Source organism: Canis lupus, chromosome 6 (assembly GCF_003254725.2).
Source record: "Canis lupus dingo isolate Sandy chromosome 6, ASM325472v2, whole genome shotgun sequence".
Lineage (NCBI taxonomy): Eukaryota > Metazoa > Chordata > Mammalia > Carnivora > Canidae > Canis > Canis lupus.
In genome coordinates, this window is record NC_064248.1 from 7,095,703 (window position 1) to 7,119,475 (window position 23,773).

The following is a 23,773-nucleotide window of genomic DNA, read 5'->3' on the forward strand; positions in this document are numbered from 1 at the left end:
CTTTACAAGAAATGTTACAGGGACTTAAGCTGAATCGAAATAGCACTAATTAGTATCAGGAAAAGAGGAAAACATAGGGGCACTTGAGTGGCTCAGCAGTTGAGCATCTGTCTTTGGCTCAGGTCATGATCCTGGGGTCCTGGGATCGAGTCCCACATCAGGCTCCCTGCAGGGAGCCTGCTTCTCCCTCTGCCTATGTCTCTGCCTCTCTGTGTCTCTCATGAATAAATAAATAAAATCTTTTAAAAAATTGGAAAACAGGCAAATATAAATATCACCAGCAAAGTAAAATTCAGAATAATATAATGTAAAGGTGGTAAGTTCACTTATAAATCTAGCATGAAGGTTAAAAAACAAAAATAGTACAAATTACTGAAACTACAATAATTCTTTAAAGATATAAAAGAGAAAGATGTGACTTATGATGTCAAAACCATAAAACATTGGGGAAGGGGGTAGTAAAGATGTAGAGCTCTAGACTGTGTTCAAACTTAAGTTGTTATTGGGTGCCTGGGTGGCTCAGTCAGTTAAGTGTCTGCCTTCAGCCCAGGTCATGATCCCAAAGTCTTGGGATTCAGTCCCGTTGGACTCTCTGTTCAGCAGGGAGACTGCTTCTTCCTCTCCCTCTGCTCTTCCACCTGCTTGTGCTCTTTTTTTCTATCAAATAAATAAAATCTAAAAACAAAAAGAAACCCAAAAACTTAAGTTGTTAGCAACTGAAGTCAGACTGTTCTACGTTGTTTTATGTAAGCCTCATGGTAACCACAGAGCAAAAACCTATCATAGATACACAAAAAATAAAGAGAAAGGAATAAGCATTCCACTATGGGTAATCATCAAATCACAAAGGAATAAAGCAAGAGAAGGAAAAAAGGAATTATAAAAATAGCCAAAAAACAGTTAACAAAATGGTGGTAAGTCCATACTTATAAATAATTGCCTTAAATGTAAATGGACTAAATTCTCCATTCAAAACACAGAGTGGCTAAATGGATTTAAAAGAAAGAGGAAGAACAATCTATATGCTGCCTAAGAAATTCACTTCAGATGTTCAGACATACACAGACTTAAAGTGAAGGGACAGCAAAAGATACTCTGCAAATGGAAACCAGAAGAAAGCGGGGGCTGCTATACTTATATCAGACAAAATAGATTTTAAGACAAAAACTCTAATAAGAGACAAAGAAGGTCATTATGTAATGATAAAGGAGTCAATGCAACAAGGGGATGAAAACTTTGTAAATATTTATGCACCCAACATAGGAGTACCTAAATACATAAAGCAAATATTAACAGACCTAAAAAGAGAAATAGACAGCAATATAAGAGTGGAGGACTTTTTTTTAGCACTTTATTTATTTTTTAAAAGATTTTATTTTAAAAAAAAGATTTTATTTATTTATTCATGAAAGACAGAGAGAGACAGAGACATTAGGGAGCCTGATCCAGGACTCGATCCCAGGACCCCGGGATCATGGCCTGAGCTAAAGGCAGAAGCTCAACTACTGAGCTATCCAGGTGCCCTAATAATAGGGGACTTTAATTCCCCTACTTTCATCAACAGATAAGATCATCCAGACAGAAAATCAATAAGGAAACACTAGCCTTAAATGACACAATAGCCAGATGGACTTAACAGACATTTACAGAACATTCCATCCCAAAATAGCAGAATATACATTCTTCTCAAGTGCACATGGAACATCCTCCAGGACAGATCACATATTAGGCCACAAAACAAATAATAATAAATTTGATAAGATAAAATATTATCAAGCATCTTTTCTGACCACAATGGTATAAAACTGGAAAGCAATTACAAGAAAAAATTAGGATATGCACAAATATATGGAGATTACTGAACAACCCATGGGTCAATGAAGAATTAAAAGATAAATCAAAAATATCTTGAGGGGCATTTGGCTGGCTCATTCGGTGAAGCATATGACTCTTGATATCAGCATTGTAGGTTCAAGCCCCACACTGGTTTCAGAAATTACTTAGAAATAAAATCTTAAAAAGAAAGAAGGAAGGAAGGAAGTTGGGAGGGAAGGAAGAAAGAAAGGAAGGCAGGCAAGCAAGCAAGCAGGCAAGCCAACCCACCCTAGGTCTCCATCAAAAAACCGTTAGGACTAATAAACAAATTCAATAAAGTTGCAGTATACAATATCAATACATAAAAATCAGGTACGCTTCTATGCACTAATAATGAACTACCAGAAAGAGAAATTAAGAGAACAGTCCCATTTACAATTGCATCAAAAAGAATAAAATAAATTTACCAGGGGTAAATTTAGCCAAGGAGGTGAAAACCTGTACGCTGAAAACTGTAAGACATTGATAAAAGAAACTGAAGAAGACACAAATACATAGAAAGATACTCCATGTTCATGGATTGGAAGTATTAATAGTGTTAAAATGTTTATACTACCCAAAGCAAGCTACAGATTCGACACAATCCCTGTCAAAATTCCCATGGAAGGGCAGCCCCAGTGGCTCAGTGGTTTAGCACCGCCTTCAGCCCAGGGTGTGATCCTGGAGACCTGGGATCGAGTCCCACGTCAGGCTCCCTGCATGAAGCCTGCTTCTCCCTCTGCCTGTGTCTCTGCCTCTCTCTTTCTCTCTATGTCTCTCATGAATAAATAAATAAAAACTTAAAAAAAAATCCCATGGAAGTTTTCACAGAAGTAGAACAATCAATCCTAAAATTTGTACAGAACCATAAGACCCTCAGATAACTAAAGCAATCTTGAGAAAAAAGAAAAAGCTAGAGGCATCACATCCTGATTTCAAACCATATTACAAACCTACAATAATCAAAGCAGGATGGGGTTGGCATAAAAATATACACATAGATCAATGTAACAAAACACTCTAGAAATAAACCCACACATATATTTTCAATTAATTTATGACAAAGGAAACAAGAATATACAACAGGTAAAGGACAGTCTCTTCAATAAGTGGCATTGGGAAAGCTGGACAGCCATATCCAAAATAGTGAAACTGGATCATGTCTTACTCCATACACAAAATAAATTAACTCAAAATAACTTAAAATAAATTAAAGGTTTGAATCTAAGACCTGAAACCATTATGCTCCTAGAAGAAATCATATCCAGTAAGCTCCCTGATATCAGTCTTGGTGATAATATTTTGGATTTGATACCAGGCCCAGATGGGCTCACAGTGAATGAATACTACATACAACAGAATATGATTCAGCCTCTAAAAGCAAGGCAATTTGAACATATGTTATAATATGAATGAGCCTTGAGGACATTCTGCTCGGTGAAATAAGCCAGTCACACAAAAGAACAAATACTGTATGATTCCACTTATATGAGGTACCTAGTGTAGTCAAATTTATAGACACAGAAAGTAGCTGCCAGGAACAGGGGAGAAAGGAGAATGGGGAGTTGCTATTTAATGAATATAGTGTTTCAGTTTTGCAGGATGAAAAGGGTTTTGGGTGGGGGGTGGGTACACTTGGGTAGCTCAGTGGTTGAGCATCTGCCTTCGGCTCATGGTATGATCCCAGGGTCCTGGGATCGAGGCCCGCTCTGGGCTCCCCTCAGGGAGCCTGTTTCTCCTTCTGCCAATGTCTCTGCCTCTCTCTGTGTCTCTCATAAAGAAATTTTTAAAATCTTAAAAAAAAAAAAAAAGGAAAGAAAGAAAAGGATTCTGGAGATTGGTTGCACAACAATGTAAATGTATTTAATGCTGCTGAACTGTATACTTAAAAATGACAGAGATGGTAAATTTTGTGTTATGTGTATTTTGCCATTATATATATGAAAAAAAAATCGGTGGTACCCCAGGCACAGCTATGTAGTTCTAAAGTTTACTAAGTCCTGGTCAGATTGGGCCCTTAAGGACAAACCATAACCATAGCTCCCCACGCTCACTGCTCACAACCCATTTTTCCAGCCCACAAAGTATCTGCTGGGACTCACAGCAAACACCAGTGGGATAGAAGGATGAAGGGTCATGGCCGGATACCTCTTGTTAAGGGGCAGCAGCAAGCACACACCCATCCTTCAGACTGCTCCCCTCCTGCTGCCTTAGGGCCCTGTGAAAAGCCCAGATTCTGAACCGGGGTCATGTGGCTTTGGATTCCAGCTCTGCTACTTAAAGCTGTGGGGCCGTGGGCAAGTTAGTCAGCCTCTATGAGCCTCCTGCAGGATGGAAATAACAGCATGCCATGGGGTCACTGTGTTTTCATTACACATAAAGTACTCATAACCGCAAGCGGGAAGCACTCCACCAATGTTAGCTGTTATAATGCCGCAGGAGTTGGTTTGTTGTTGTTTTTTTTTTTCCTCTGAAGATCTTTACAGGATAAAGTTACTCCTTGTACTTTAAAGGAACAGAAATAGATTTCTTAAGGGCTTGCTGGCTCTAGGAGCCCATACAACCTCGTACCAAAGTTTTGAAAGCTTACGACAGGCAGGATGGCCCTGGGGCACCAGGTTATTCCCAGTTCACTCCTCAACTTCCCACTCCTGGTCTTGGTATTGCCTGAGGAACTGAGTGAGGACCATAAGTCCCAGGTAGCAGTATATTGCTCAAGAGTGGCCCACACCCTTTTTTGCCAGTCCTATGGGCTCTGACTACCACCACTAAGCTGACAACAGCGAGGGGCACAGCTTCCCGAATGCACTGAGGAGGACCCCAGGATCACACAGACAACAAGGAGGAAGGAACATCTCTCTGGACCCCAGGCAGCAGCCGAGCGGAGCCCAGGTCAACCTCTGTCAACAATCCAGGGCATTGCTTGTTAGCAAGAAAATCGAACCACCACACCGGACTTGGCCTGGAAAGGACCCAGCAAGGTCACAGTGGCAGTCCTTCCTGTCTACAGCTCTATTTATCAAGAGTTATCTAGATGGCATCTCAGGGCACAATGCCCAGCAACAGGACTTCCCTGTACATAAGACAAAGATCGCTGCCCCAGGATGGGAGCCCCAGGGTTTTTCCTGAGAGCAAGGGCTGGCTGGTCCTCGAGGGCCCAAGCACCTGTCTGCCCACTGATCAGGACAGCCACACCCAGATGGGCTGGAGTTGTGCAGGGGTGAGTAAAGGTCAGGGGGCAGACCTGCATGGGCCCTCACTGCTGGAAAACTCAGAGGAACCAGATGGGGTTCCTCTTTCTTTGTTCTCCCCCAGCCTTGGCTCTGGAAGCAGCTGCGATATTTGCCTGTGATATGAACCAAGAGAAGACTGTGACTTGCTGGTCAGGGCCAGGAAGCACCCCTAAATATCAGAGTTGCGAGGCTGTCGATCTTTTTTGAGCCCAGACCTTACTGTGAGCAATCAAGAAGCCAGGGAGCACAATGGGCCCCATCCAAACTCCAGGGGAGCTCATGTCCTAGAACTTCCTCTGCAGGCAGTAAGCTCAGCCTGCCTCCTGCCAGCTCCAGGTCTTCTCTACATTCCAGCTCAACAAGGCAGAGAAGAAGAGGCCCCTTGCAAGCCAGAGCCTCTTCCTGGGGAGGTGGCTGGAGAGCATCTCTACAGGAACAACAGCACAGGTGTCCTTCCCCAGATTTATCAGCAACATCACTCCCTCCCCCCAGCACACACCAAAATACTCCAACAGGCAAGGATCCCTGACAATTCAACTCTTGAGGGGTGAGAAAACAGGGCTCTGGGCCTGTGATTCTGCCCTTAGATGCTTTTCTTTTTAAATATACACAACAGAAAACATACCATTTCAACGGTGTTTGGATATACAATGGCATTAAGTACATTCGCCATATTGGGTAACCATCACCACCATCCACCTCCAGAAGTTTTTTCCATTTTCCCAAACCAAAGCTCCATCAAACAACTCCTCATTCCCACTGTCCCCTTCCCTGGGCACACACCATGTTACCTCCCAAGTCTGTGAATCTGATGAGTCTGGGGACCTCGTATAAGTAGAATCATACAGTTACTTGTCCTTCTGTGACTGGCTTATTCCACTCATCATAATGTCTTCCAGGTTCATCTGTGTGGCAGCAGGTATCAAAATGCCCTTCCCTTTTAAGGCTGAGTAATATTACACTGTGGATAGACCATTCATTTAATATCCCTCCATCAATGGACACTTGGGTTGCTCCCACCTTTTGGCTATTGTGAACAACATTTCTATTAATGAACATAGCTCTACAAACACCTGAGCCCTTGCTTCCATTCCCTTTGGGGATGTACCTGGTAGAATTGCTGGCCATCCAAGACTCTTTCTAGCTTGCAATTTCACCCCCAAAGAGCACGTGCGGTCAATATCCAAAACCACTGGCAATGGGCTCTGACCATGGTCCTTCTCTGACCTTCAAGCACAATCCTGGAGGTACATGGGAGCTTTTTCTGGTCCCACCAAAGACCTCGGAAGTCACGCCCAAGCTGTGCCTCCTCTTAGGGCAAGCTGCCATCTCCTACCTAGTGCAGGGACAAGGTGCTGCCCTTGGCATCTGGAGCCCTGGTTTCACAGGGTTTGTGGCAACAGGTCCCTGCCCTCTTTGTCAGTCTGGGTAAAGGGAGCAAGTGCCCTGGGAATCCTGCTGGGGCTGCAGTTCCCTGGCTCCAAGCAATAGCCAAAACGTACCTCCCTTGGAGAAGCCTGACGAAGGCTGGTAGAGGATGTGCGGATGGTGCTGCTGGCAATGGCCTTCCCCAGCTTGAGCCCCTGGTGACTGTCCCATATTCCCAGGTCCCAGACCTCTAACGTACAGTCTCAGCCTCTGACCCAGACCCTTGGGACCTTGCCCTTGTGTGTGGTATGCTGGGTCAAGCCCTGGACTTAGAGCTCTCTTTCCAGTCCCTTCTCTTCCCAACCCCCACCCCCAGTTGGGGCCCCCTTCCTCCCTGGTCCAGGTCTGACCCTGTCTACTGCACGTAGCTGCAGTCTGACCCTCGCCTGGGGAATGCATACCTTCAAGGTCTGCTCATTCCAGTGTATGAGGAAGGCCAAGATGGCTGCACAGCTGCGACTGATGCCCAGTGTGGAAAAGACCAGGATGACCGAGCCTAGCTGGAGATGAATTTCTGCAAGATGAAGGTAGGTGTGGGTGTGAGGTGCTATAAGCTGACCAGTTTCAGTAGGCCCAGGGCCCAGGAGTGAGTTTGGACCCATCACACACCATGGCCTCAGCTAGTCATGTGACCTCTCTAGGACACTGTTTTGTCACCTGGTAAATGAGGACACTAGACCTAAGGGGCACTTCAAGAGAATCACACTGGGTGTTTAGCTTTATCATGCAAAGGCCTTTTCTTGGCTCTCCAGGCTTCCAGCCCAGGAAGCTCTGCTACCCGTTGGCCTCTCTGGGTGGAATGAAAGGATAGTCCCCCCCACCACCACCACCACCCAGGGCACTTGGGTGCTGATGGAGACACTGCAGCCTGGGTGTGAATCCTGGCTCTGCCACTCACAAACTGTGGGGCCTGAGCATGTTATTCTAAGTCACAATTCCATAATCTAGAAAACAAGGCAATAGTAGACTATCTACCTCATAAGATTTTGTGCTGGGCTTTAGCCCAGCACCTGGCACAGAGATGTCACCTATCAACACTTAATAATGCTCTTGAAGCTGGGTCTTGCCCAGTGAGGGGTGGGGAGGAAATCTAAGCTGGCATCCTAGGCTAATCCAGTAACCCCCAAGAACGGGAGATAAAATATCAAACGTGATATCACAGACTATCAGCTCTGGAGGAGGACCTCAAGATGATGAAGGCCAAGTGTCTCATCATATAGATAAGGAAACAGAAGCACAGAGCAGTTAAGGCCTGCCCCAGAGCCACCGAGCAAGTAAGGGCTGGGGAGGGGCTCTTGGTGCCACAGGTCTCTGCCATCCCATGGTGGGACGTGTGGATAGTTGCAATCTCAGATACTAGTCAAGTTATAGTTGCCACCTCCAAGGCAAATAAGGGATGTTTGGGCGGACACATCATTCTCCAGCCCCTGTGCAGCAATGGAGCTGTACACTGCAGTGTGGAGCAGGTGGTCCTGGGGTGGGGCCCCTGACCCTGCTCAACCTCACTCTCTCCAGCCATCTGGCTCTAACCCCGGAATGACTGAAGATTCTACCTTCAATGAGCGGTCACTGACATGTGTGGTAGGACAGCCAGAAGGGCATTGCACACACACTGGGAGGATCAAGGAGACAGAGCTGGGAGGGTTCTAGAGTTTTCCTTCCACCCCACCGTGCTGACCAGACAGGAATGCCCGGATGGCACACAATTCACCTCCGAGTCCCCAGAGCTCAGCCCAGAGCAGGCCTCCCTGGACATCTGTACCACACAGTGGACTAGCACACCTGTTTCCCAACAGGCACAGTGAGACCAGGACTGGGGCTTGACCAGGCCCCAATGGGGCCTAGCAGTCCACCCAGGGTTATAATAGGGGGCATCCAATCTACAATCTGGTGCTCTTATTTGGCCCCATGTCCCCCAAAGCAAACATGTGGCTGTCCACACTGCTGAGGGCTCCTGAGAGGTGAGCTTGTCCTGGGCCTTGGCTGGGCCCTGTCCTTCCTCTCCTCACAATCAGGAAGAGGCATGCGGACAAGGTGCATAGCCCCTCTGGACCCTGGGCACAGGCCAGTTGCTGCCTGGCCCCTGATGGCTCCTTACCCAGGAAGTGACAGAGGTGCCGTAAAAAGGGGAAAATGTTGGCTTCCAGGGAATCTTCTATCTTGATGTGTAGAAGGTTGTCATCATCGTTTATGAAACTGAACAGAAAAAAAAAAAAAAAGAAAGAAACTGAACAGAAAGAAAGCACAGGTAGTCAGGCAGACTCACCCACAGCCCCACTGGAGTGGTCCTCATGTACGGCAGCAGGATTGCAGGGAAGGGATGCTGAGCTAGCATCACAGAGAGGTGGGCAAATAACTGAGCCTGTCTCAGAAAACAAGCATCTGCCTTATAGGGGTGTCATGTAGATTAAGTCACTTGACCTATTAAAGCATTTGGCAGTCTGCTTGGCACATAGTAAACACTCGATAAATGTGACATCATTATTATTAACCTGTTGCAGAAAGTCAAATGAGGATGGGAGGGAATATGTAAAGCGCTTGGAGAATAAGCCTGCTATGTTAAATGGAGAGAGCCAGGGAAGTGAGATGGAGAGTGGTGGGCTAGCTATTTGAGATGGGGTAGTCAGGGGAGGCTTTGAGCAGAGAATTAAAGGAGGTGGCGGAACAAGCCAGGCAGCTATCTAGGGGAAAGAAGGTTCTGGGTAAGGGAGAACACAAGGGCAAAGGTGCTGAGAGGCAGTATGTTTAGTGGACTTGAGAAACAACAGAGAGATCAGAGTGGCTAGAACTTCACAGACAAGGGAGAGACAGGAGGGAGAGGAGGTGTGTGGCATGTTGAATGAGAGGATGCCTGCAAGGAGCTTGCAGAATGTGTGGCATGTAGTAAGTACTTGGGCAATGTTATTTGTGAAGACGGGGCTACTGGTGACACTCAGGGGCACGCAGACTACCGTGGCATGCAGAAAGCTATAGTAGATTTAGAAACAAAAACAGTCTGGTTTAGTTTCAGCAAATACAAGCACAATTCCCATCCATCCATCTGTCCACCCATTATCCATCCATCCATCCATCCATCCATCCATCCATCCACCCAACCACCCACTCACCCATCTGTCTGTCCATTCATCTGTCCATCCATCCATCCATCCATCCATCCATCCATCCATCCATCCATCCATATACCCACCCATCCATCCATTCATCCATCCACCCACCCACGTCTGTCCATCTGTCCATCCATCCATCCACCCACCTATCCATCCACCTATCTACCAATCCATCCATCTTTCCCCCCAATCTATCCCTCTCTCCCTCCCCCATCTATCCATCCATCCATCTATTCATTCTTTCCTCACTCACTCAATCCCTATTGTGTGCCAAACTTTAGGCTGGACCCTAGTGGACACAAGCTGAATCAAATAGGGCCAGCCTCTCCCAGTTTCAAGGAGCTCCCAGTCTGATGGGGGAGGCAGATACAGAAACAAATAGCCCCAATCCAATCAGCTAGGTTTGGGGATAAAGACCTGCATGTGATACTGGAGAAGAAGGGCAGGGAGAAATTGAGGGAGCTGGGGAAAGCTTCATAATGTAGGAGGAATCTAGATAGAGAAGGTGGAGGGATACAAGGTTACTATATAAAAATCAACTGTATTTCTATATACTAGCAATAATAATCAGAAATTGAGATTTCAAAAATGCCATTTATAACCACCTCAACAATATTAAGTACTTAGGAAGAAATCTGACACAAGATGTACAAGACCTATACACTGGAAACTATAAAGCATTTTCTAGAAAAATGAAAGACAAAGGAAATGGAGGGATGGACCATGCTCATGACCAGGAGACTCAACGTTAGTAAGATGTCAGTTCTCCCCAAATTGGCCTATGGATTCAATTCTATCCCAATCAAAATTCCAGCAGGCTTTTTGTAGAAAATGACAAGGTGATTCCAAAACTTACTGGAAATGCAAAGGAGACAACTTTGAAAAAGAACAAAATCACAGAACTAGCTCTACCTGATTTCATGATTAATTATAAAGCTACAATAGGCAAGAGTATGGAATTGATAGAAAGAAAAACACAGACCAACGAAAAAGAATCAAGAATCCAGTTATAATACCATACACATATGGCCAACTGGTTTCCAACAAAGGTATCTAATCCATCAACAGGAAAAGGATCATCTTTTTTCTCAACAAACAATGGCTTCCATATGCAAAACAATGAACTTTGCTCTACATCTGACACCATATGTGAGAATTATTTCAAAATGGATCACTATTAAAGTTAAAATTATAAAACTTTTATCAGAAAATATAGGAGAAAATCTGTCAAAATTTAAGTGTCTAAATATGCATGGGTCTGCTTGGACTCTATTCTGCTCCATTGGTGTATTCTAACTGCACTAATATCACAATGCCTTTCTTGTTACTGTTTCTTACCACTTGGTATCTGGTCAAGCAAGTTTCTCATCTCAGGTTCTTTGATATTCAGCTATTTTTGCCCTTTGCACTTCCATATAAGTTTTATTTTTTTTATTTTTATTTTTTTTAAAGATTTTATTTATTTATTCCTGAGAGACAGAGAGAGAGAGAGAGAGAGAAGCAGAGACATAGGCAGAGGGAGAAGCAGGCTCCATGCAGGGAGCCCGATGTGGGACTCGATCCCAGGACTCCAGGATCACGCCCTGGGCCAAAGGCAGGCGCTAAACCACTGAGCCACCCAGGGATCCCCCCATATAAGTTTTAGAATTACTCTAAAATCTATTGGAATTTTATTGGCATTACACTGCACCTGTAGATCAATTGGACAAGAATCAAGATCTTTACAAAATAGATGCTTTTTTTTTTTTTTTAAAGATTTATTTATCCAAGAGAGGGAGCACAAGATGGAGGAGGAACAGAGAGAGAGGGAGAAGCAGACTTCCCCCTGAGCAGGGACCCCACATGGGGCTCCATCCCAGGACCCTAGGATCAGGACATGAGCCAAAGGCAGATGCTTAACCAACTGAGCCACCCAGGTGCCCCCAAAATGGATGCTTCTAATCTATAACCACAGTATATCTTCTGTTTATTCCAGTAATTTATTTTTTTAAGATTTTATTTATTTATTTGAGAGAGAGACAGAGATAGAGATAGCAACCAAGATAGCACAAGTGGGGAAAAAAGGGAGAAGCAGACTCCCTGCTGAGCAGGGAGCAGGTTGTATGGCTCAGTCTCAGGACCCTGGGATCATGACCTGAGCCAAAGGTAGCCACTTAATCAACTGAGCCATCCAGAGGCCCCAGATTTATTAGTTGTTTGTTTGTTTTTTTTTAACTACTTTGACTTTCTCAATCCTCTCTATTTCATTGTTTCTGGTTCAATAATCTGCTTCTACTATTCCTTCTTCTCCTAGTTTGCTGTTCCATTGGTCAGTCCTTAACTGCTTAACTAGTTGATTTTTAGCCTTTCTTCTTTTTAATAGATATATTTAAGGCTGTAAATTTCTCTTTGCCCACAGCTTAACTGCATTCCACAAGTTTTAACACATTATATCTTTATTATTATGTAGTTGAAAATATTTTATAATTTCCATCATGAGTTCTTCTTTAATCCATGCTATTTAAATTTTTATTTCTTTTTTTTAAAATAGGCATCTTTTTCTTGTTTTCTTTTATTTTTTTTTAAGATTTTATTTATTTATTCATGAGAGACACAGAGAGAGACAGAGAGAGAGAGAGGCAGAGACACAGGCAGAGGGAGAAGCAGGTCCCATGCAGGGAGCCTGACATGGGACTCGATCCCAGGTCTCCAGGATCACGCCCTGGGCTGAAGTCGGCGCTAAACTGCTGAGACACCCGAACTGCCCTAAAATTTATTTCTAGGGGCACCTGGGTGGCTCAGTCAGTTGAGTGTCCAACTCCTGATCTCAACTCAGGTCTTGATCTCAGGGTTGTGAGTTCAAGCCCCACACTGGGCTCCATGCCCAGCACGGAGCATACTTAAATAAATAAATAAAAATAAAAATCTGTTTCTAAGTTTCCAATAATTTTCTGATTATATCTTTAAGTTATTGCTTTGTACATTGATTCCATAGTGGTTGAAAGGCAACTCTATGTGATTTTAAATCTCCTAAAATTGGTTGAGTCTTGCTGTATGGACTATAATATTGTCAAGTTTTATAAATGCTCCTTCTATGTAAGCTTTTTAAAAAGATTTTATCTATCTATCTGTCTATCTATATATCTGTCTGAGAGAGAGCACAAGCTAGCGTGAGCAGGGGGGTGGAGTGGAGGGAGAGAAGACCACTCCTCACTGAGACAGCCTGACCCAGGTCTTGAACTTATGACCCCGAGATCATGACTGAAACCAAAATCAAAAGTGGATGCCCAACTGCCTGAACCACCTGGTGTCCCCCTCCATGTAAACTTTTTTAAAAATACAGATTCAGCAGCTGAGTTAGCAGCTGCGGGGTGCCATTTTTCTGTATCTTTTCTGAAGATAATTTAAGTTTTTTTCTTTTCTAGTCTGTTAATATGGCAAATTACATTGATCTTCTAATGTTAAACTAACCTTATCTTCCTGGGAGAAATACATTTGGTCATGTATATCTCTTTACATATTTTTGGGTCAAACTTGCTAAAATTTTGGATCCTTTTATATAATTTTAGAGTAAATTTTTTAATATATTTTTGGATCAAATTTGCTAAAATTTTATCAAGAAGTTTTGTACCCATCCTCATGAGCTTTGAGGTTTTCCTTTATTATAAAGTTTGTGTCAGGTTTGGGTATCAGAGTAATGATGGTCTTATAAATGAATAGGAAAGTGTCCCCTCCTCTTTTATCTTCCGGAAGACTGTGTGGATCAGGTATTATTTCTTCCTTAAATGTTCAGCAGAACTCACCAGTGAAGCCATATGGCCATAGAGTCCTCCTTGTGAAAAGTTTTTTTACTATGAGTTCAATTTCTTTAATAGATATGGGGGCTATTTAGATGAACTATTTCTTGTTCAGTGAGGAAAACTTGAGTCTTTCAAGAAATTGGTTCATTTAATTGAAATTTCAAGTGCATTGGCATAAAATTGCTTATAATATTTCCTAATTATTTTTTAATTTTTAATTAAAAATTTTACTGAGATCAGCGTAAATTCACATGTGGTTGTAAGAAGTAATACAGAGAGATCCACTGCACACTTTGCCTAGTTTCCCCAATGGTCACACTCTACTATAATAGCACAACCAGGATACTGATGCTGATACAATCTATCAACTGTATTCTATCAAGTGTATTCAATCTATCAACTGTATTCCCCAGTTTTGCTTGTATTGTGTGTGTGTGTGTGTGTGTTGTGTATGTAAGAAGTTCTATACAGGGGTGCCTGGGTGGCTCAGTGGTTGAGCATCTGTCTTTAGCTCAGGTTGTGATCCTGGCATCAGGCTCCCTGCAGGGAGCCTGCTTCTCCCTCTGCCTATGTTTCTGTCTCTTTCTGTGTCTCTCATGAATAAATGAACAAAATCTTAAAAAAAAAAGAAGAAGAAGAAGAAGAAGAAGAAGAAGAAGAAGAAGAAGAAGAAGAAGAAGAAGAAGAAGTAGTAGTAGTAGTAGTAGTAGTAGTAGTAGTAGTAGTAGTAGTAGTAGTAGTTCTATACAAATTTATCACCTGGGTGGATTCACATCCACTATTAGTCAAAATACTAAGCAGTTCTAACGCCAACAATGCCTCATGTTGCCCTTTGTAACCATACCTCCTACCCTCTAGCTTTCCTAACTTCTGGTAACCACAAAGCTGTCCTTTATTTATAAAATTTTATGAGATCAAAAAAGGCTGCATAAATGGGATCATATAATATATAACCTTTTGGGACTGCCTTATTCTTACTCTGATTGTCTGTGTTAATTCCCTAGAGATTTAACCAAGTTTGCAATGTCAATAGTTCATTCCTTTTATCACTGAGTAGTATTCTATGATATGTGTACACCACAGTTTGTATAACCATTCACCAGCTGAATAGCCACTGTGGACATTAGTGTATAGGTTTTGTATGAATTTGAATTTTCACTTCTGTGGGATAAATGCCAAAATAATGTCTTTTAATATTTGTAGGGTCCAAAGTGAAAATGTTCCTTCTTTTATACCTATTATTGATAATTTTTGTCTTCTTTTTTGATCAGTTGGTATAGTTTTGGCAATATTACTGCTCTTTTCAGAGAGCCAGTTATTGTTTTCATTGCGTTTCTCAAATTGTTTTGTTTTCTACTCCACTTATTTCCTCTCTTACCATTGTCATTTCCTTCCTCCTGTTTACTTTTTCTCATTTTTTTATTAAGGTGAAAGTTTAGGTCCTTGATTTGATTTGAGACTCTTCTCATATAGGCATTTAGGCTTTAAATTTCCCTCTAAGCATTGCTTTCGCTGCATCCACAAATTCTTATTTGTTTTTTTAATTTTCATTCAGCTCAAAATACTTTAACTTTCCTTTTGGTTTATTTACAATCTACAGGCTACTTAGAAGTCTGTTACTTCGTTTCAACATTTGGGATTCTTCTCAGATATCTTGTTTGGCTTATTGGCTTCTACCTTTTTCCACTGTAATCAGAGGGCATAATTTTTTATAACAAATTCTTTTCTCTTTTGATACTTGTTTTAATGCACAGAATACTCTATCTTGTCAAAAACGTCCCACGTTCTCTTGAAAAGAATGCATACTGTAGAACACATTCAAAGACCAGAAGAATGCTACTGTTACTGGGTAGAGTGTCCTATAATTGTCAATTAGGCAAATTTACTCTCCTAGTCTTTGAAATTATAACCTATTAACCTAACCTGTCTTTTGAGAGAGAGATGTTGAAATCTAGTTATAACTGTGAATTTCTCTAGAATCTAGAGTCTAGATTATTGCCCACCTTCCCATAATGAAATGACCTCTTTATATCTGGTAGTATTCTTTCCTGTGAAGTTCAATTTATCTAATAATGGAGTCACTCCAAAAGTTGGTGATTTGTCTTTTTTTTTTTTTTTAATTAGTCTTAGCTTGAAGTATCTTTTCCCACCCTTTTTAACCTATCTTCATTTTGTATTTAAAAAGTACATTTCTGGCACCTGGCTGGCTCAGTCAGAGAAGCATGCAACTCATGATCTCAGGGTCATGGGTTCAAGCCCCACATTGGGTGCAAAAATTACTTAAACTTTAAAAAAAAAAAAAGTATGTTTCTTGTAGACAGTTTGCAACACCTCTGCCTTTAAATTGGGGGTATTTATACCATTTGCACTTAGTGTGATTATTGACATGATCATCTTGCTATTTGTTTTTTATTGGCCTCATCTCATCTTTATTCTTCTTTTCCTGCCTTCTTTTGGATTTTTTAATGATTCCATTTTCTTTTTTTGTCTTATTAATTACAACTGTTTTACTTATCATTTTGTTCTAGCTTTTGGTGATTGCTTTAGAGTTTCCAGAACACATCTTTAACTCTTTTTTAAAAAAGATTTTTATTTATTTGACAGACAGCACAGCATAAGCAAGTGGGGAGAATAGCAAAGGGAAAGGGGGAAGCAGGCTCCCCACTGAGCAGGACCCCAGGACCCCCGGATCATGACCTGAGGCAAAGGCAGATGCTTAACTGACTAAGCCACCCAGGTGCCCCCATCTTTTACTTTTTATTACATTATACCACTTCATGGAAATAGTGTAAGAATCTTCCAAGTGTATACTTTTATCCTGCTTCTTCCTGCCTTAGTAAACTTCGGGCATACATATTACTTCTACATATGCTATAATCTCAAAATACACTGTTACTATTTTTTCTGTGATCAATGATGGTTTTGGGTTTTTTGGAGGGGGGTGTCTTTTTTGTTTTTATTGTTTTAGAGAGGTGAGGGACAGAGGGAGAGGGAGAGAGAGAATCTTGAGCAGGCAGGCCCAGCACAAGCCTGACACAGGGCTCAGTCTCATGACCCTGAGTCATGACCTGAACCCAGGTCAAGAGTTGGACTCTTTAACAGACTGAGCCATCCAGGTGCCCCATGTGACCAATTATGTTTTGAAGAGATATAAAAGCAACAGTGAAAGTATTTTATATTTATCTACATAATTATTATTTCTGGTGATAACTTTTGTTTATTTAGGGCTTTTATCAAATTTAGAAAAATTTTTGGCCATCATTTCTTTAAATATGTTTTCTGTCTTTTCACTTTCCTCTCCTTTGGAGATTCTAATTTACACATATGTTCAGCCCCTTGAATTATCTCAGTCTCACTGACATTCTGTTTTGGTTTTTCCTTCTTCTCTTCTCTTCTCTTCTCTTCTCTTCTCTTCTCTTCTCTTCTCTTCTCTTCTTTCTCTTCTCTTCTCTTCTCTTCTCTTCTCTTCTCTTCTCTTCCTTACGTTCTTTCTTTTCTTCTTTTTCTTCCCTAGGTTTCATTTTGGACACTTTCTACTCATAGGTCTTCAAATTCACCAGTCTTTTCTTCTGCAGTGTCTAATCTGTCATGAAATCCATCCAGTGTATGTTTCATCTCAGACATTTTCATACCTAGCCTAGAGATAGTTTTTCCTCACAACCGAGGCAGCACTTTTCTCAGTGCCCTCTTTGATGCCTGGTATATTGTGGGTTTGTCTATTCTGATTGGAAATGCAAACTACTCTTAGCCCTACATAATCTCTGGGGATTGTACTGTTTGTTCATTTCTACTGGTTTTTCTCCCAGCCTTGAGTTGTCTCCTCACATGTGTGTGCTTATCAGTATTCAGCTGAAGAGTCAGGGGGCATTCTACAGATGTTAAGAGTTTTTTCTTTATATTCAGCTCTCTATTCTCCATGCAGCCCTCTCTTGCAAATTCTAGCCAACTTAGCCAATGAATTCTCAACTCTGTACCCTCAACTCAGAAGGAATGACAGGATCTGTCTTGGCCTGTTTCCTGTATTGTGACCTACAAACAGTCTCCTAGCAATAAGTAGGATCACCTGAAGGGCTCTTCTTATTATTTCCCTCCTCTCAGGAATCAATGTCCTATGCTGCCTGTTGGCCATTGTCTGGAAACCCTTGTTTTAATGTTTTATCTGGGGTTTTGGGGTTGCTTAAAGTGGGACTGTAAATCTGGTCATGAGGGTGAAGCCCTCCCAGATGGGATTAACGCCCTTGTAGAAGAGGTCCCAGATCACCCTCTGGCCCCTTCTGCCATGTGAAGACACAGTAAAAACAGGGCTGTCTATGAGCCAGAAAGCAAGCTCTCACCAGATCAAGTCATCTGCTGGTGACTTGATATTGGATTTTCCCAGCCTCCACACTGATGAGAAATAAATTTACTTTGTTTATGAACCACCAGTCTATGGTATTCTGCTATTGCAGCCCCAAGAGACTAAGACAAGGGACATTTCTCAGAGGGCCTGAGATAAGCAAAGCAAGGTAAAATGGAATACTCTGTACCACAATGTTAAATACCCAGGAAGCATTACTTTTGGTGAGATCTGAAGGGTAAGTATTGGGTCTCAGAGGCCACAGCCAAGCCAGGAAATAGATTACAAGCCAGACACAGATGAAGGTAAGTACAGAGCCTATTCCAGTATGTGCTGACTTCGAAAGCCCTTTCAGCTCTATAAATGCACAACACTAGGAATCTTATATAAATGCTTAATTTTTAAAAATCAAGTGTATTTCTACTCACAATGGCCCTGTCTCCATGGAGATATTGACATGTGCTTTGATTTTCAAATCCTTCTGAATTTTCGGGTCGCAGGCTTGCCTGAAATTGCCCAGGTAGATCTTGCCTGGCATTATTTCAGCAGGGTAGGGCTGAAAGGCATCCAGTTCCTGAGGAAAGGGAGGGAGAAAGTCTGCTGTATAGAATATATATGCTATGTATCATATAATAGGATATTCTTTCCCCAGGGAGGAAACTTTTTGTTTCTTGTCGGGGTTTTGTTTGTTTTCTGTTTGTTTTTTGTCTCTTGAAATGTGGCTCAGCATTAGAAAGATAATCCAGAACAGTGAATGAGATAGACTTGGATAAAGAGTTAGAAGGCTGGCAGTAATAGGACAGAGCCATTTAGGACAGACAGCATGCCGCTTCTGAACACTTAAATCCCACTTTCCTCCATGGGACCTCTGTGTAATTTTCTGGGTGCCTCTAATACCCCTTGACACAGAACTGTAAAAATATAAAGTGTATCCAGTAGAGGGAGGGGGAAGGTGGGAAGGGACAGCCTTATTTTATTATATATCATATTATTATTGAAGGGATAGCCCTTGAATCATATAATCATATATAAAAATTATTTTATTAATAACATTGCATTATTAATAACATAATTATATTGTATTATTTTTGGAGGCCACAGAATTTTAACACCTTCTTAAAAAAAAAGAGAAAACACTAAAACTACTCACATAGAGCCTGTCAGTCATTAACAAATAAATTCTGATGAGTTTTGATATAGACAGGTAAGGAAGATAGGACACCACTTAAATGGGAGCTCACTGGAATTCCAGGTCCAAAGTTATGATAAGAAAAATTGGGGTTTCTTTGAAAAACAAAGATACAAAGAGAAAGATTATTCCTACATTTCCCCAAAGTGTGTCCTAGGAAATAGAGGTCCCTTACAATGCATTGTGAAAAAGCATTTAGAGGGGTGCCTGGATGGGCCACTGCCAACTGCTCCCCCAGCTCCTGAGGAAGACAGGGGCAAGAGGACCATGCTCCCTGCCTGCACCCCCCCACCTTCCCCGGCTGCTTTCCCCCTTTTCCTCTTTCTGTTCTTGGCTCCCCTGTCCCCTCTCTCAGTTCCAGAGACTCGAGGAGAAACTGCCACAGGCCTCCCTGTTTGAAGCTGCCCCTTGTCCTAGGTTCCGGGAATGACTGAAGTACCACCTTCCTGGGCATCTGCTTCCGGGCATTGTCTTATTCTGTGACAGGGGAGGGGAACACATGCTGGGTCTCCCAAGGCCTGTGTCTGGAGAGGCACTTCTCCAGCCTGAGACCTCTGGCTTCACTCAACACAAGCCCCTGACCCAGCCCAAGTCCAAATGTTTACCGGGAGCCTCCTGCCCATCCCACCCCTCCAGCCGCTCAGAGGCCCCAAAGGAAAAAGCACAAGATGCGTGAGACGCCACCATTCCTGGAGACTACAGTCCACCTGCTCATTCTCATAGCTTTTTAAAAAAATTAAAGGAAAGGAAAAAAAATGGCAAACCTAGAAAATTTTTAAGAAAAAAACTATTTGGGATCCCTGGGTGGCGCAGCGGTTTGGCGCCCGCCTTTGGCCCAGGGCGCGATCCTGGAGACCCTGGATCGAATCCCACGTCGGGCTCCCGGTGCATGGAGCCTGCTTCTCCCTCTGCCTATGTCTCTGCCTCTCTCTCTCTCTCTCTCTGTGACTATCATAAATAAATAAAAATTTAAAAAATAAAATCTTTAAAAAAAAAAAAACTATTTAAAACTCTCAGATCCTGACCAGCGCCCACCTAGCCCCCTTCCAGTGATTCCATGCCTTGAGTGTGTCTGCATGTTTACACCCATCCCTCTGCTGTCTACCCCCCTGCAACCCGTGCGGGCAGCACCCCTGCCCTTCCCTGCCCTGCCCTCCACAGAATTGGGTTCCAAGGGCTGTTCCAGATAACTGCCAACATCACCAAGGGCCCCATCCTAGTGGCCCTGGGCCCTGGCTCCATTAACCTAAATGTAGCTCTTTAGAGCTAACCTAGGAACCGCAGCTGCCTGCTGAGGGCCATGCCCCTCATGCCCTTGCCCAGGCCTGGGTCCTTCAGCGTTAAACACTTCCTCACTTTTTTCATATGTTTTATAGAATTGTTCACCTGGTTTGAAATAATAAAATATAGAAAGAAAAAAAATAGAGGGGCGCCTGGGCAGCTCAGTCCATTAAGCATTTGCCTTCGGGTCAGGTCATGATCCCAGGGTCCTGGGATCGAGCCCCACGTCAGGCTCCCTGCTCAGTGGAGAGCCTACTTCTCCCTCTGTCTCCTCTCTTTCACTCGTACTCTCTTCTCTCTCTCCCCAATAAATAAAGTCTTTTAAAAAGGGGGAAGGGGGTAGTTTAGAGAATGGGAAGCAGTACCTAGGATATCCCTGCCTCAGAAATTCACAATGTACATTACCAAGTAAAGGTAGGAGAAGTAAAGGCAGTAAAGAAACTTGCTAATTACAACCACTATGGAAAACAGTATGGAGTTTTTTTCAAAAAACTTAAAAATAGAACTATCATATGATCCAGCCATCCCACTTCTTGGTATATATCCAAAGGAAATGAAATCACTATTTTGAGGGGGTATCTCCCATGTTCCCTACAGCATTATTCATAGTAGCCAAGGCACAGAAACAACCTAAGTGTCCATCAACAGATGAACGGATAAAGAAAATGTGGCATGTGTATAGGACAGGACATTATTCAGTCATGAGAAAGAAGGGCATCCTGCCATTTGTGACAACATGGGTAGACCTTGAAGGCATTAAGCTAAGCAAAATACAGGAACATCTCATTTTATTATGTTTCATTTTATTTTGGTTCAAAGATACTGCAATTTTTATAGATTGAACATTTGCGGCAACCCTGTATCAGGCAAGTCAATCAGTGACGTTTTCCAACATTTGCTCATTTCATGTCTCTTTCACATTTTGGTAATTCTCACAAAATTCCTAACCTTCTCATCATTATTATACATATTATGGTGATCTGTGATCAGTAATTATGACCCACTGAAAGTTCAGATGATGGTTAACATTTTTTAAAGTTTGTTTATTTATTTATTTATGATAGAGAGAGAGACAGACAGAGAGAGAGACAGAGAGAGAGAGAGAGAGAGGCAGAGACACAGGAGGACGGAGAAGCAAGCTCCATGCCGGGAGCCTGACGCAGGACTCCATCCCGGGACTCCAGGATCGCGCCCCAGACCAAAGGCAGGCGCCGAACCACTGAGCCACCCAGGGATCCCCATGGTTAACATTTTTTAGTAATATAGTACTTTTGATGAAGGTGTGTCTATTTTTTTCAGATGTATGCTATTGCACAGTTAACAGACTACAAGTATAGTCTAAACATAATTTGAGGGATGCCTGGGTGGCTCAGTGATTAAGCATCTGCCTTCCCCTCAGGGTGTGATCCTGGAGCCCCTGGATCGAGTCCCACATCAGGCTCCCTACATGGAGCCTGCTTCTCCCTCTGCCTGGGTCTCTGCCTCTCTCTGTGTGTGTCTCTAATGAATAAATAAATAAAATCTTTAAAAATAAACATGGGATCCCTGGGTGGCGCAGCGGTTTGGCGCCTGCCTTTGGCCCAGGGCGCGATCCTGGAGACCGGGGATCGAATCCCACGTCGGGCTCCCGGTGCATGGAGCCTGCTTCTCCCTCTGCCTGTGTCTCTGCGCCTCTCTCTCTCTCTCTCTGTGGCTATCATAAATAAATAAAAAAAAAATAAATAAAAAAATAAAAATAAAAATAAAAATAAACATAAATTTGATACGCAGCAAAAAAAAAAAAAAGTAATTTGCCTTGCTTTATTGCATTATTTGCTTTATTGGAGGGATCTGGAACCAAACCCACAATACTTCCAAGGAATGCCTGTAAGTCAGATATACCGCATGATCTCACTTATATGTATAATCTAAAAAGGCCAAATTCATTGAAACAGAGAGTAAAACAGTGGCTGCCAGGGGACAGAGAGTGAAGGAAATGGGAGATGTTCATTAAAAAGGTACAGACTTTCAGATATAAGAGGCCCAAGTTCTGGGGATCTTATGTACAGCATGGGGACTTTAGTTAACAATACTGCGTTATATATTTGAAAGTTGCTGGGAGTGTAGATCTTAAATGTTCTCACCACCACACACACACAAAAATAGTAATTAGGTGAGGTGATGGATGGGTTCATTAACCCTATTTGGTGATCGCTTCACAATATGTACGTGTATCAAATTAACATTGTACACCTTCAACTTATATATGTTATATGTCAATTCTTTATCAATAAACTGAAGGGGAAAATTTACAGAATCTGATTGTTTCAAAGAAAGACTGTGAGATTGTTGCCGATTGTCCAACAGGCAATTAGAAAAAAAAATTATCAAATAATAATTTATAAACTAGTTGGAAAACAGTAAAGCATGCCAGTCTAAGAGTATTCTCAAAGTATACCTTTGGGGAACTGCTAAAAACTTCCCTACTAGTTCCTTTTTGAAGCCCAGATGTTTGAGATAACACAGTGGCTACATTGATTGTCGTCGGTTAGGGTTGAAAATGACTTGTGATATTGAGTACAATAAAAACTAGGCAAGAAAACAAACAAAAACCCCCACTAACATATAAACTGTTGTTTCCAATATGATCTTTTTAGAGGTCCCTTTTTTGCATGAGTTTTCCATGGTAAATGCTGACCCATGGAATTTTCAAAGGTCAAACCTACTTCTAAAATTCCTCTGGCTCCAAGTCTGACTCGGAAATAAGTACTGCAGGCTACTGTCCACTTCAGAGGCTTCCAAGCCTTCTGGCCTTAGTATATCTCCCCTCCCAGCAAACCCACTGCAAGCCCACATCCTCCCCAAGCTGTGAGCCTCAAAAAGCCCTTCTCAGAGTGCCTGGGTGGCTCGGTTGCTTAAGTATCTGCCTTAGGCTCAGGTCATGATCCCAGGGTCCTTGGATCGAACCCCACACTGCATTGCATACAGGCTCCCTGCTCAGCAGGGAGTCTACTTCTCCCTCTCCTTCTGCCTACGGCTCCCCCTGCTTGTGCTCTCTTTCCAATAAATAAATAAAATATTTTTTTAAAAAAGCCTTTCTCAAGGAGCAGACACCAAGCCGAGCCAATTCTCAAGTGTGAAGAGGATGTGTGATCCTTCACCTGCAAGTCTGCCTGATATAACCCAAAGCTTCCCCAGGGCTCAGGCTGACCCCAGTCAGGAGGCTCAACTTGCTGGAGCCAAAGGAAACTCTCCTAGTTTCATCCAGAAAATCTCCCTGAACACCCAAAACAGATCTTTTAACTCTTCCTGATGCTTTCAAACCAGCTTCCTTTCCTGTGGCTGCATGGCAGGGAAAAATATGCTGTGAAGAGCAAGTGCATGTTGGGGCACCTAGGTGGCTCAGTCGGTTAAATGTCTGTCTTTGGCTCAGGTCATGATCTCAGAGTCCCAGGATTTAGCTCTGCACTGGGCTCCCTACTCAGCAGGGAGTCTTCTTCTCCCTCTCCCTCTGTCCCCACTCAACTCGTGCTCTGTCTCTCAAACAAACAACATCTTAAAAAAAAAAAAAGAGCAAGCGCATGTTA

General features: G+C 42.6%; 1 protein-coding gene across 9 annotated transcripts in view; it reads right to left on the reverse strand.

The window, feature by feature from the left end:
* The window catches only part of STYXL1 (serine/threonine/tyrosine interacting like 1), a 64,884-nt gene that overhangs the window by 5,793 nt on the left and 35,318 nt on the right, over window positions 1–23,773 (reverse strand). For all 9 annotated transcript variants that reach the window (XM_035718297.2, XM_035718301.2, XM_035718300.2 and 6 more), the window contains 3 exons: window positions 18,166–18,311; window positions 8,614–8,711; window positions 6,917–7,029 (listed from right to left, as the gene is read on the reverse strand). In XM_035718297.2, the coding sequence (XP_035574190.1) occupies window positions 6,917–7,029; window positions 8,614–8,711; window positions 18,166–18,311 (357 nt within the window). The remainder of the gene's footprint in view (window positions 1–6,916; window positions 7,030–8,613; window positions 8,712–18,165; window positions 18,312–23,773) is intronic.